The sequence below is a fragment of the Podarcis tiliguerta genome, assembly GCF_965153285.1.
Source record: "Podarcis tiliguerta genome assembly, chromosome: Z".
Classification (NCBI taxonomy): Eukaryota; Metazoa; Chordata; class Lepidosauria; order Squamata; family Lacertidae; genus Podarcis; species Podarcis tiliguerta.
Genome location: NC_139553.1, coordinates 27,552,823 through 27,566,099, shown reverse-complemented (window position 1 = coordinate 27,566,099; position 13,277 = coordinate 27,552,823). Strand labels below are relative to the sequence as shown.

At 42.2% G+C, this 13,277-nt stretch overlaps 1 protein-coding gene across 14 annotated transcripts in view; it reads right to left on the bottom strand.

Moving 5' to 3' along the window:
• The window catches only part of TENM1 (teneurin transmembrane protein 1), a 372,670-nt gene that overhangs the window by 90,184 nt on the left and 269,209 nt on the right, over window positions 1-13,277 (bottom strand). For all 14 annotated transcript variants that reach the window (XM_083423250.1, XM_083423251.1, XM_083423261.1 and 11 more), the window contains one exon: window positions 9,265-9,408. In XM_083423250.1, coding sequence (XP_083279376.1) covers window positions 9,265-9,408 — 144 coding nt within the window. The remainder of the gene's footprint in view (window positions 1-9,264; window positions 9,409-13,277) is intronic.

Below are 13,277 nucleotides of genomic sequence, written 5' to 3'. Positions count from 1 at the left end.
TTAACTGAAAATGGTGAGAAAAGCTTCTAAAATTCTTTGTAAAGCACACTAGAGATCTATAGGATGCTCAATTCCACATTCTGGACGCTGTTTTATCAAGTTTATAAATATATATGAAAATAAATGAAAAACAAGACACAAAAACCTCCCCCAGATTTCTCTAGAAGATAACTAGCTGTAGTTCTTAAACTTGAATCCAGAGATTTCAAGAAAGAAAGAAAGAAAGAAAGAAAGAAAGAAAGAAAGAAAGAAAGAAAGAAGCAATATTTTATGAACAACAAAGGACAAGCTTGCTTTATTTCTCTTTGGATTTTTGGGTGCATTTGGAAGAGCAAATTGGCAATGTGCCAGGATTCTTAATGCACACAAACGCCTTCTCCCTTGGCAGTTAAAATCCACTGAAATGACAGGAGCAGTTGGCCTCTGTCTATGGCTAAATATGTAAAGGCAATCCTTCATCTTTCTCCCACAAGTAGCAATATATAATTAGGACCCCAGAGACCCTGCTTCTCTTGAAATAATGTCTACGTGCAAATATTTTGTTTATGGCTAACAATAAGAGAAAGGAGCTTTGGTTTAATAGTGTGTCATAAAGACAAGCAAGGTACAATAACCCCCCAAACACCTTTGTACTTTAAAGCACAAATCAAAATAGTTATTTTTGACGTGCTCAAATAATAGTCAATGCTTTCACTAAACAGGTTCCCTAGGATGAAGCCAGAGTTTTACTGTATCTGTAAATTCAAAAAATGACAAATTAGAAAGGATTGTACTTGTTCCATTAAGATTCATAGCCTAACCCATCTCAAAGGTCTCAGGCAGGTAATGAAGAGGTGGGCGGGTGTGCATGTGATCCAACACCATCAGAAAATGCAACAAAATCTCATTATATTAAAAATTATAGTTGAAAAATTCCCAGCCCTTGCCACCTTATCTGTGAAATCTGAATACCAGCTCAAAAAGTAGGCTTTCCAGTGCTTTTTTCTGGAGGGACACAGGGGTACGCATACCCCTAAAAAATTTGTGAATCTTTGTACTTTTGTGCATTTACTGTATTTATTTTCCCCAATTCAAACTATAAAATGGTGATTTTCTTGAGTCAAAATGAGAGTATCCTTAAACTTTTTTTTTAATAGAAAAATCACTGAGACCTCCTATTTCTAAAGGACTCAGCTACTAAACTCTTTCCATGAATAAAACTAGGGCCGGCCCTATCATTGGGAAGGGCAAGGTGTTTGTCTCAGGCAGTTGGGTGTGGGTGCCACGATATGGCAACAAAGTGTTATTTATTTAATTTACTATTGTTGCAGTTTTACTGACAGGAAAGGGGTTGAGGTGCTTGTGAAATTTCCTGCCTCAGGTGCCAAAATAAGTTTTGCAGGCCATGGTTATTATTTTGCTCGACTGCACGGGAAGGGGAGCCACCCGCTGATCCATTTCAGGCAGCAAAATGTCTGGTGTCTGCCTTGGAGATAATAGTCCATTCAGGCAATCATTACAAACTTCTTTCTGAAGCTGTGAATCCAAGGTAGCTAGTGCTCACTTAGACTGGTAGGGTAGAAGGCAAGAAGCCCAACAGTAGCTGAAGCCTGAGTCCGGGCAGGGTGGCACTTCCTGTTTCACCTCAAGTGGTGAAATAGGATGTGTTGCCCCTAGAAAGCAGACTGAGGTAGGTGCAGCAGTGCATCTTTCATAATAATGGACCAGCCTCCACTGACGTGAATGCGTGCTCCTCCTCTAGTTCCTCCTCTCCCCACTCCTGCCACATGCTGACTTCACTGTTGAGACCCTGGCTAGTATTATCAGGATCCCCCATTACGTATGAACCAGGGACCTTAATTGACCAGGACAGCAACCCAGAATGTTATCTATGAGACAAGACAAATGTATCACAGCAGCTCCATTTTTCTATTTTACAATGGAAAGGGATTAAGCAGCTGATTTTAGTCAGAACAGCAGGACTAGGAAAGGGTGGTGTTTAACCTTGAACCTCTCCCTCCCTATTTAGTTCCCCCAATCAAAATCCCACTCCCCCAACCCTGAAGCTGATATTAGCCCTGCTAGGGAACCAAATACAGGGACAATAAAAGTAACATGTATTTTTCTTCCCAGCGGGGATAATAGGAGATTTACATTCTGAAAACAGTGCTGGGGAAAAGGTTTAAACATCTTGTCTCCCAGCACTGCTGCTTCAATCAAATATTGGTGGCCCCCAACCAGCGGCTTTCTTCTAAAAATAGATGTTTTGGGAGATCTGATCTTCTCTGTCTTGGGTAGTCTGGTATTAAAGCCCTGCCTGGACAATGCTTTGCACAGAAAACCCTTAGATCCACTAGATTATCCTTAAAATGGTATTAATTCTTTTATCATGCCCACCAAAAGGGAGAATTTTGAACCTCTGCAGCCAGATCACGTTGAATTTCTTAGCTGAAAAGCTGCTTTTTGATCTGAGACTTAGCCCGAGTTGGGCACACAGAACATCACAGAAAATCCACATTGTTGCGTGAGGGTATTCATTTTACTTATCACCCCAAATTTAAGCTTTTACAAACTTGCTCCAACAATAGGGATGCGAGGAGCCTTCCTGTAATATATTGACAGATATGCTAGCCTGGCCAGAACACTTAACAGAAAAGTTAGCTTTGTGATGATTGGAATGGTAAGATTTTCTGATTCACTAGCGACTCACAGTTCTTTAAAAGGCTTCTTCAACTATTATCTGATGACTTTGCAAAACTGTATTTTTTGTCCTTGCATTTGGCCAATAAATTGTGATCTACTTCTAACTGTGATTTCCTACCTCCGGTCTGCAAGCTGCCTTGAGTCTCCCCCCCCCCCCCAAAGTCGTGAATATAAATATACAACTAACAAACTAATTCACTTATCTTTCAGAATTTGGATTCTGACCTAGATGGATTTTTTAATTAAAAAAAAAATGCAAATGCTTCTTGTAATAAGCAGATAACAACAACTATTATAGATGCACACCAACCACAAGATTCACTTCAGATCTCAACCCTGTGCTTTGGAAAGCAGTCTGCCTCTGTCTGAGGAGTTTCACATACTGCTCAGTTCAGCTCAGGGTCTGCTTAACCTACTTCATTTCCCTTTCCATCCACTATATGTAAATATTTTAAGTGGCATAGAGTGCCTTATACCAGCTTTGGCTGGTAGCTCAACAGGATAGGGATAGCCTGGCTTCAGTTGTGCATGCTTGGGTTACCTCCAGGTCCAACTGCTACAATTCAATTTATGTTGGGCTGAGTTTGAAGATGATTCAGAAACTACAGCTAGTATAGAATGCAGCTGATAGATTGTTAATTCACTCCGAGGAGTGAGTATAGACCACTGATTCTGGCCTGATTCGTTTCTCGGCATGATTCAAAGTTCTGGTTTTGACTTTTAAAAAACCTTTTGTGGGTCAGACCCTGGTGCTGAGACCCTGGGCTTCTCATTCAGGGTCCTTCTTTGAGTGCATCCTTCAAGACATGTCCAAAGGATGGTGATGAGAGAACAGGTCTTCCCTGTAGCAGCCTCCTGCATGTGGATTGTTCTTCCTAAGGAGGCCTGCCTGGTACCAACTCTGTCATCGTTTTTGCACTGGGCAAAAATGTTTTTGCTTTCCCCAGAATTGGGCAGAATCAATAATTGCACTGTGAAGTCTGTTTTTAACATGTTTATGTAGCTGCATTTTTTATTTGGCTGTATATTACTTGGAAACTTTTTTTTAGCAGGAAAAGATACATAAATTCAATAAACCTAGCTGAACCCACCCAAGGCTTGCACATGAGAACCAACAGAATTTAAATTTGATTTTAGTTAAAAGTGGCTTGCATGTGTGTGGACAGAGATGAATTAATAAATGAATTATAATCATCATAGGGAATGTTGGGAAATGATTTTTGGGATCATAACTGCCAGGAAGATGCAGCTAAGAAGGGGAGATAACTGTGTTTGAATAGGGGTGGAGGGAAAGGCTTGTGTCCCTGTTATAGTATTTCTGATGCTATTATTATTATCATTGCAGTGCAGAATGACATTTCTTACCATCTTGCCCTAGCAAATGCATCCCAGCAGAACAAATTCTCTAGTATAATTAGTAGCTGCAAACTTTGGAAAGAGTTCATGAATGAAAAGTCACTCAAATCTGCATGCCTTTCAATTCCCCACACGTCACATTGTGGCCTGAACCGCAGATGTTTTTGGGGTTTTATTAAAGGTTGAACACTCACTATATATATATATATATATATATATATATGCTTTCGTAGATTTTCACGGGTACAGGAATGCAGGTTTTGGTGTCCTCGGGTGTCTTCCCGTGTAAAAGTTGGGGTGTCTAGGCGACGTTTCGACGAGGTCTCACTCGTCATCTTCAGGCTGGTGCTTTCGGCTTCTTGTTACTGGAACAGAGCAGGATCTCAGTGTTTGAGTTCCTATAAATACTGTTGAGGAGGTGTGGTGTATAGCCTCCAATGTTCTGGGCAGAGAGGAGGTTCCCAGGCTAGTGTGCCTTTTCTTCTTTTGTTCCTTAATTACTTGAGGGATGTCTTGAGTGATTTCTTGAGTGATTTCCTGAATCCCACTTAGGTGGGTCATTAGGTGTGGATTAGTTGCTAAAGCCTTCGTGTCTTGAACTCTTGAACTTTGTGAAGAGTTTTTTCTGAGAAGATGGCTGTACTGCACTTGGTTGTGCTCTGGCTTGGCTTCGTGTATAGGGGCGAGCTGTGGTTTTGTGGCCTGTGCCAGCCAGATCTGTGTAGGGATTGCAGGGGGGTGCAGCATCCGGAGGTGCCACCCTGGTTTGGCTACTGGATGGTGTCTGTAATTTATCTGTGGAGAGGGTCTGGGTTTGGGTCTGGTGTGGTTGATTGGTGATGGCGTTCTGTGTGCCTCTGGATCTGGTGTCAGATTTTGTGGGGAGGGCTAATTTCCAGATGTCTGGCAAGCGGGATGTGTCGTCACGCTTGTTCATGTTGTGAGGGTGTTTCTCTATCTCGATGGCTTCCATGATTATTCTCTTGTGGTGATGTTCCATGTTAAAGAGCAATTTGGAATCTGCAAAATTAATTTCGTGTCCTGTTTCTTTCATGTGTTGGAAAAGAGAGGAAGTTTTTTCTTCTTTTTTGACGGCATTCTTGTGTTCTGCGATCCGTGCATTTATTCGTCTGTTTGTTTGTCCAATGTACGTGGCTGGGCAGACTTTGCAGGGTATTTCATAGACCCCTTGGTTTTCCAACTGAATTTTATCCTTGGGGTTTCTGAGGATATTGGCTATTTTTTGGTTGGTGCAAAAGGCTGTTTTGATATTGTGTTTATGGAGGATTTTGCTAATTTTATCTGTAGTGCCCTTGATATAAGGAAGGAGGGCTATGCCATTGTTTTCTTCTGTGTCTTGGTTTTTGGGGGGTGTTTCTTTTTGGATTAGCTTCGTAACCCTGTTTTGCTGGTATCCATTGGCAATTAACACATTTGAGAGATTCTGTAACTCAGTTGTCAAGTGGTCTTCGTCAGCCAGGCGTTTGGTTCTGGAGATGAGAGTCTTGGCTACGGAGTTTATTTGTGCAGGGTGGTGGTGTGATTGTGCATGTAAGTAGCGGTTGGTGTGTGTTTTTTTTCCGGTAGATAGTGTGTCCTAGGGAGCCATCAGGTTTTTTTGTAGATTAGGACGTCAAGGAAGGGAAGTTGGTTGTTGGCTTCTATTTCCATAGTGAATTGTATTTTGGGGTGTAGGCTGTTGAGATGTGTGAGGAAGCTATCCAGTTTTTCCTTCCCGTGTGGCCAAATTACAAAGGTGTCGTCAACATATCTGAGCCAAAGTTTGGGTTTGTGTTCTGACTTGTCTAAAGCATTGGTTTCAAAGTGTTCCATGTACAGGTTAGCGATGACCGGTGAGAGGGGTGATCCCATAGGTGCTCCTTCTATCTGTTTGTATCTTTGTCCATTGTGGATGAAGTACGTGTTGGTTAGGCAGTGGTTGGTCAGGTCCAAGATGTATTCGGGGGGATTGTATTTGTTTTGAATGGCTGTCAAGGCTTCATTAATGGGCACTTGTGTGAAGAGAGATACAACATCGAAGCTCACAAGTAGGTCATTGGGTTGTAGGTTTTGCTTCTTTATTGTTTCTATGAACTGGAAGGAGTTTGGAACGTGTGAAGAGATGGATTCTGCATAGGGCTGAAGTTGCTTGGCGAGAAATTTAGCGAGATTTTGTAGAGGTGAGCCTATGGAGCTGACTATTGGTCTGAGTGGTGTTCCTTCTTTGTGTATCTTGGGGAGGCCCCAAACTCTACGGCCTCCCCAAGATACACAAAGAAGGAACACCACTCAGACCAATAGTCAGCTCCATAGGCTCACCTCTACAAAATCTCGCTAAATTTCTCGCCAAGCAACTTCAGCCCTATGCAGAATCCATCTCTTCACACGTTCCAAACTCCTTCCAGTTCATAGAAACAATAAAGAAGCAAAACCTACAACCCAATGACCTACTTGTGAGCTTCGATGTTGTATCTCTCTTCACACAAGTGCCCATTAATGAAGCCTTGACAGCCATTCAAAACAAATACAATCCCCCCGAATACATCTTGGACCTGACCAACCACTGCCTAACCAACACGTACTTCATCCACAATGGACAAAGATACAAACAGATAGAAGGAGCACCTATGGGATCACCCCTCTCACCGGTCATCGCTAACCTGTACATGGAACACTTTGAAACCAATGCTTTAGACAAGTCAGAACACAAACCCAAACTTTGGCTCAGATATGTTGACGACACCTTTGTAATTTGGCCACACGGGAAGGAAAAACTGGATAGCTTCCTCACACATCTCAACAGCCTACACCCCAAAATACAATTCACTATGGAAATAGAAGCCAACAACCAACTTCCCTTCCTTGACGTCCTAATCTACAAAAAACCTGATGGCTCCCTAGGACACACTATCTACCGGAAAAAAACACACACCAACCGCTACTTACATGCACAATCACACCACCACCCTGCACAAATAAACTCCGTAGCCAAGACTCTCATCTCCAGAACCAAACGCCTGGCTGACGAAGACCACTTGACAACTGAGTTACAGAATCTCTCAAATGTGTTAATTGCCAATGGATACCAGCAAAACAGGGTTACGAAGCTAATCCAAAAAGAAACACCCCCCAAAAACCAAGACACAGAAGAAAACAATGGCATAGCCCTCCTTCCTTATATCAAGGGCACTACAGATAAAATTAGCAAAATCCTCCATAAACACAATATCAAAACAGCCTTTTGCACCAACCAAAAAATAGCCAATATCCTCAGAAACCCCAAGGATAAAATTCAGTTGGAAAACCAAGGGGTCTATGAAATACCCTGCAAAGTCTGCCCAGCCACGTACATTGGACAAACAAACAGACGAATAAATGCACGGATCGCAGAACACAAGAATGCCGTCAAAAAAGAAGAAAAAACTTCCTCTCTTTTCCAACACATGAAAGAAACAGGACACGAAATTAATTTTGCAGATTCCAAATTGCTCTTTAACATGGAACATCACCACAAGAGAATAATCATGGAAGCCATCGAGATAGAGAAACACCCTCACAACATGAACAAGCGTGACGACACATCCCGCTTGCCAGACATCTGGAAATTAGCCCTCCCCACAAAATCTGACACCAGATCCAGAGGCACACAGAACGCCATCACCAATCAACCACACCAGACCCAAACCCAGACCCTCTCCACAGATAAATTACAGACACCATCCAGTAGCCAAACCAGGGTGGCACCTCCGGATGCTGCACCCCCCTGCAATCCCTACACAGATCTGGCTGGCACAGGCCACAAAACCACAGCTCGCCCCTATACACGAAGCCAAGCCAGAGCACAACCAAGTGCAGTACAGCCATCTTCTCAGAAAAAACTCTTCACAAAGTTCAAGAGTTCAAGACACGAAGGCTTTAGCAACTAATCCACACCTAATGACCCACCTAAGTGGGATTCAGGAAATCACTCAAGAAATCACTCAAGACATCCCTCAAGTAATTAAGGAACAAAAGAAGAAAAGGCACACTAGCCTGGGAACCTCCTCTCTGCCCAGAACATTGGAGGCTATACACCACACCTCCTCAACAGTATTTATAGGAACTCAAACACTGAGATCCTGCTCTGTTCCAGTAACAAGAAGCCGAAAGCACCAGCCTGAAGATGACGAGTGAGACCTCGTCGAAACGTCGCCTAGACACCCCAACTTTTACACGGGAAGACACCCGAGGACACCAAAACCTGCATATATATATATATATATATATATATATTCAGTGGCTCAAACTGATGAGAACCTGCTCTTGAGAGTTTAGCTGAGATCAAGTGGTACATTATTTTTTGACCTTTCAGCTAATGAAGTTTGAGAGTACATGCTTTGCTTCATCCTACTAGTGCTCAGATTATTGGAGGAAGCTGAGGAGAAATCCCTTAATAAAATCCACTAGCCTTATCTCCTGACAATCCACTAGCCTTATCTCCTGACAATTCTCAAGCATGGCTCCCCCATAGCCTATAAAATCAGTAGAGGGAGGTATGGATGGGTGATTTGCAAGAAAATAGGGAAAATCCTCTCCTTAATTACCCCTGTAATTAAAGTGATGCTCTATTTGGAACAATTTATGACCATAGTAGATGCACATATTCTATTATCTCATAAAGGTCTTACTCACTTCATCTGCTGTGACCTTGGAATAGTTGCCTACAGAAACTTTCCATTCTGGCTCAGCAAACTTCTAGTCACTTCCAGCAATGAGACTTTCAGATAAATAGGGCTACTCTGTTGGTATTCCACATATTACCTAGTTGTACTGCATATTAGAAGGACGGTGAGAGCCTTAACTGTATCCAGAAGAACACAAGAATGTTAAGAACAGTCTAACAGTGCAACCCTCTATATCAGGAGGAAGTGGTGTGCTCTCCTTTGCTGGAGGTAGGTATTTAATCAGAGTCTGGATGGCCATCTATCAGTGATGCAGTAGTCAATGCCTGAACTAAATAGCATCTATTATGCAAAGGGTTGGAAAAGTTGGTTCCCTTCCAACTCTATACATCTATGATTCTGCTGGTGAGCTGGAAAACCAAAGAAGGATTCAGCAGACGTTTCTGACCAGACATAATACCCTCTGAAGTTAGGAATGTTATTACCATTAGTAATTTTCTATTTTGCAGGGAGGGGAGGTGAAATAACCTTTCCATGCTGCTTAATTCATAGCCAACTGACTTACCACTTTGTGTATTCAAAATGTGGTGTTTGTCCAAGGACCAGCCTCCAAGATTTGAAGCATCCAACTCAAATCCTTGCAGTGTTACAGTCCTTTTCTCCCACAGAATCAGATTTGGACAAGTTTCATACTCATAACCCACTGACACTGAAAAGAGATAAAGAACAATACATTATAGACTGGCTTTCTTCCCATTTTCCATGGTAATTGTAAGATTAAATCATGAGTAGTTAATCCTGCACTGTTTAAGTGATGGAGCACCTGTGGCCCTCTAGATGTTGGCCTACAATTCCCATCATTCCCATTGCCTTGGATCTGCTATTTTAATTTCCCATAATGTCCCAGAGTGAGGCTATGTTGGAAGCTGAATGGTGAAATGGCAGCTTCCAAGGCAGTCCCCTGGAGCTACCTGGGACTACTGCCACCTGATGCTACCACAAGGCAAGACAAAGGAGTCCCACTCATTCAGCAGGGGTTCCATCAAAATGCATTTTGTCAACCACCCCTGCCCCCACCCCCAAACCTGGACTCATAAGCAACAGAGAAGGTAATTAATGTGCGGACAGCTGCACTTCAGACAGCAGGATGTTCCTGTGTCACCAACAACCAGTCTTGCATTTGGATTACTTTTCCTGCCATCTACTTTTCCGTGTGCAAGGGTTTATTTATTTTTTATGTAGAGAATTCAGTTATGCAAAGCCTTGGCTGGCTTGGAACCATATTACTTAAGGGATTGCCCCATCCCATACATTCACATTCAGTCACTCTGATCTGTGGAACATGTACTTTTACAAGTGCCACACAATGTTGACCCTGCCTTTGCAAGTCATTCCTTTACAGTGGCATTACCTGGAACTCCTTGCCTATTGACATTATGCTGGCACCTTCACTATATTGTTTTATCTGCCTACTTAAACTTTTCTGTTTCAGCAGCCCCATTCAGACACATTATATAATTACATTTGTTTTAAATGAGCTATTGGTTTTATCTTTGCTTTTGCTTTTGATTATGGTTTTATGTATTTATGTATTCAATTGCTTTTTGTATTTTTATCAATATAATTTTTGATATATAACTGAATCTCTATACTGTGTGGAGATTCTTTCTTTCCTAAGCATTTTGGAACTTAAAAAAATAAAAATACATACATACATACACATGCCCTCCTGGCCTACAGTTGAAAGCAGTGCAGTCCAGATACTGGAGAGTTCCATCTCATCTGCTATTTGTAAAAAACAGACCTTAGGTGGGTCTTGATGACATGGTACATGATTATCTGGACTAGATTTACTAATTAATGAAATTGTGACAACTAGAGGCCTTTTGGCACCTCCAGTCTTCAAAAATATAAGCAATGGTCACCCTTCCTTCTGTTTGAGAATGCCTGGCTGCAGCAGGAATGGAGGATAAGAGACTGACACTGAGACAAAGTTCAAGCACAGGTTTATTCTGCTGTTGACAGTGAACTAAAAGCAACAGCCATGAACCAGGCAGTCCTATTACACCTGTCAGCTTCCTTTTTCTTAGGTCACATTCACACTATGCATTTAAAGTGCTGTGATAGCACCTTAGACATCAATGGCTTCCTCCAAAGCATTCTGGGAGCTGTAGTTCGTTAAGGTTGCTGACTGTTGTTAGGAAAGTCCCTATTCCACTTGCAGAGGGTAGCCTAAGAATTTGTGTGATGGTGGCCTGTGTCTCATTGCTGCCCTTGTAGAACTGAGCAAAACAAAACTAGAATGGATTGTCCGCTCATTGTCTGCTATGGACAACAGCCACCACTTCTGTTCTCCACAATGGAGCAACTCCCTCCTATGCCTCCCTCAAAGCAATCCCAAAATCAAAGGTCGCCATGGGTGGGCAACTGCAATGCACCTGCTAAGAAGAGTCCCCTTGACCCTGCTCCTCTTCATATTGCACCCTGCTTGTTCATTCACCTCTCACTCTGGCTCATGCCATGGTGGTGGTGGTGGAGGAGGAGAAACAGCAGCTGATGCAACCACCGCCTGCTTGCTGATGGGCTCTCTGCCTAGCAGGCATAAGTAGGCGGTAGCAATGATGTGGTAGAGCAGGAGGAGCAGATGTACAAATATTATGCATATACTGTACAAAAAAATTAGATCAGTTGACTTTTCTATAAGTACATTTATGCACAACATAAATTAGAAAATGACAGGCATGTGATTCAGGTTCAGTTGGGGTAACATTTATGCTGTGGTTCTTGAGCATAAAATACAGTAATGTGCACATACAGTTGAGCGCTAATGGGAATAGGGAGGCAGACTGAGGATGGGGAATATTTTCTAGTCTATAGGCCACACTCACTTCCAGGGGCACATGCCAGCAGTGGGTGGGGACAGAGGCAAAAGCTAATGGGGCAACAAACGTAAATTGTACAATAGGGTAGTTTCTCCACATATTCACCCACTCCTCTCCTCCCTCCAAATAAGCAAGAGGAATTAATCAGAGGTCAAGGATATATTCCAGGCGGGCAAAAAACTTTCCAGGAAGATGTCACTAGGGGTGTGTGGTCTGGAAACAGTCCCAAGGGCCAGACAGACAGGCCTGAAGGACCTGAGGTAATTCATCCCTGAAGTAGACTGACAGAGGGAACGGGCTCTGGGATGGGGGGTGTCTTGATCAAGCACCCTTCAACATCTACAACCAATAGTGAATCTCCATCTCCATGGGTCATGCCCACCCACCAATGAAATACAGTGGTACCATGGTTCTCAAACGCAATCCGTTCCAGAAGACTGTTCAACTTCCAAGGCGTTTGAAAACCGAGATACAAAGGGCTGGCTGCAAGTTCAATGGAGAAAATGGAAAAACATGCAATGGAAGCCATTCAACTTCTGAGGTGCATTTGAAAATGGAAGCATTTACTTCTGGGTTTTGGGCATTTGAAAACCAAAACGTTCAGCTTCTGAGATGCTCGAAAACCGAGGTACCACTGTATAGGCTTTTCTGTAGACAAAGAGCAGAATTCTAAAGACCATTGCTATAAATTATATTCCGGTTTTCTAGAAGTACATCAGCAAATATGTATAAAGAGCAAAGGTGCAGTGGAGGAAAGCATATATTATGCATATATTATTATTATTATTATTATTATTATTATTATTATTATTATACCACCCTATACTTGGAGGTCTCAGGGCGGTTCACAGAATAAAATCAAAATATAAAACCGCAAAATAAAAACAGCAACCCAATAACACCCCCCTACAACCCAATAACACCCCCTATATAAACAGCACAAGCAGTTTGTTTTACATACACTGCGCTTAAAAAAGCTTAGTAAGCATATCTCGTGTGTGACTATTTCTTAATGACGAGGAAAATCGAGGCTGCAGTAGTTAGCAGCTAATACAATGGCATCAGTATTTATAACATCCTTAGGAAGCAATGGGAAAATCCACTCCACCTTACAGGGGTGGGGGGGAGCAGGCAACTCTTCTGAAAACCTCATCAGTGAACAGGAGCAACAGAAACCACAAAACTTGTCTTAGTAACAGAAAGTCGCTTTCGGCTTGCCAGAATTCTTTCCTATGCCATTATCATGAAGAAATGCAGAGTAAATTGCTGCTGCTGGAGCCGAAATAATCGCAGATCCCAAGACTACCACTGCGTATCTGCTGTTAATGTGGCACCTGCAGAGATTCCGGAGCACATGTGCAAGGAAGAACACATTCCTGAAAACTAAAGGACATAATTGCTCTCTGCTCCTGGAGGGAACCACTCAGGTTGCAAATAAGCACTCTGCTTCTTTCAGGGGCATGTACGTGAAAGCTATAACTCGTGAGATGGTGAAAAAGAAAAGAAAAATTGTATTTTTATTCCAGGAAGGAATAAAAATGCTGAAATCAACTAGATTTATGAAAGATGTGAAGATGCCTTAATGGGTCAGTCTTCTTCTTCTTCTTCTTCTTCTTCTTCTTCTTCTTCTTCTTCTTCTTCTTCTTCTTCTTCTTCTTCCTATTATTAACCTGCTCTTTGCCCTAAGGTCTCAGGG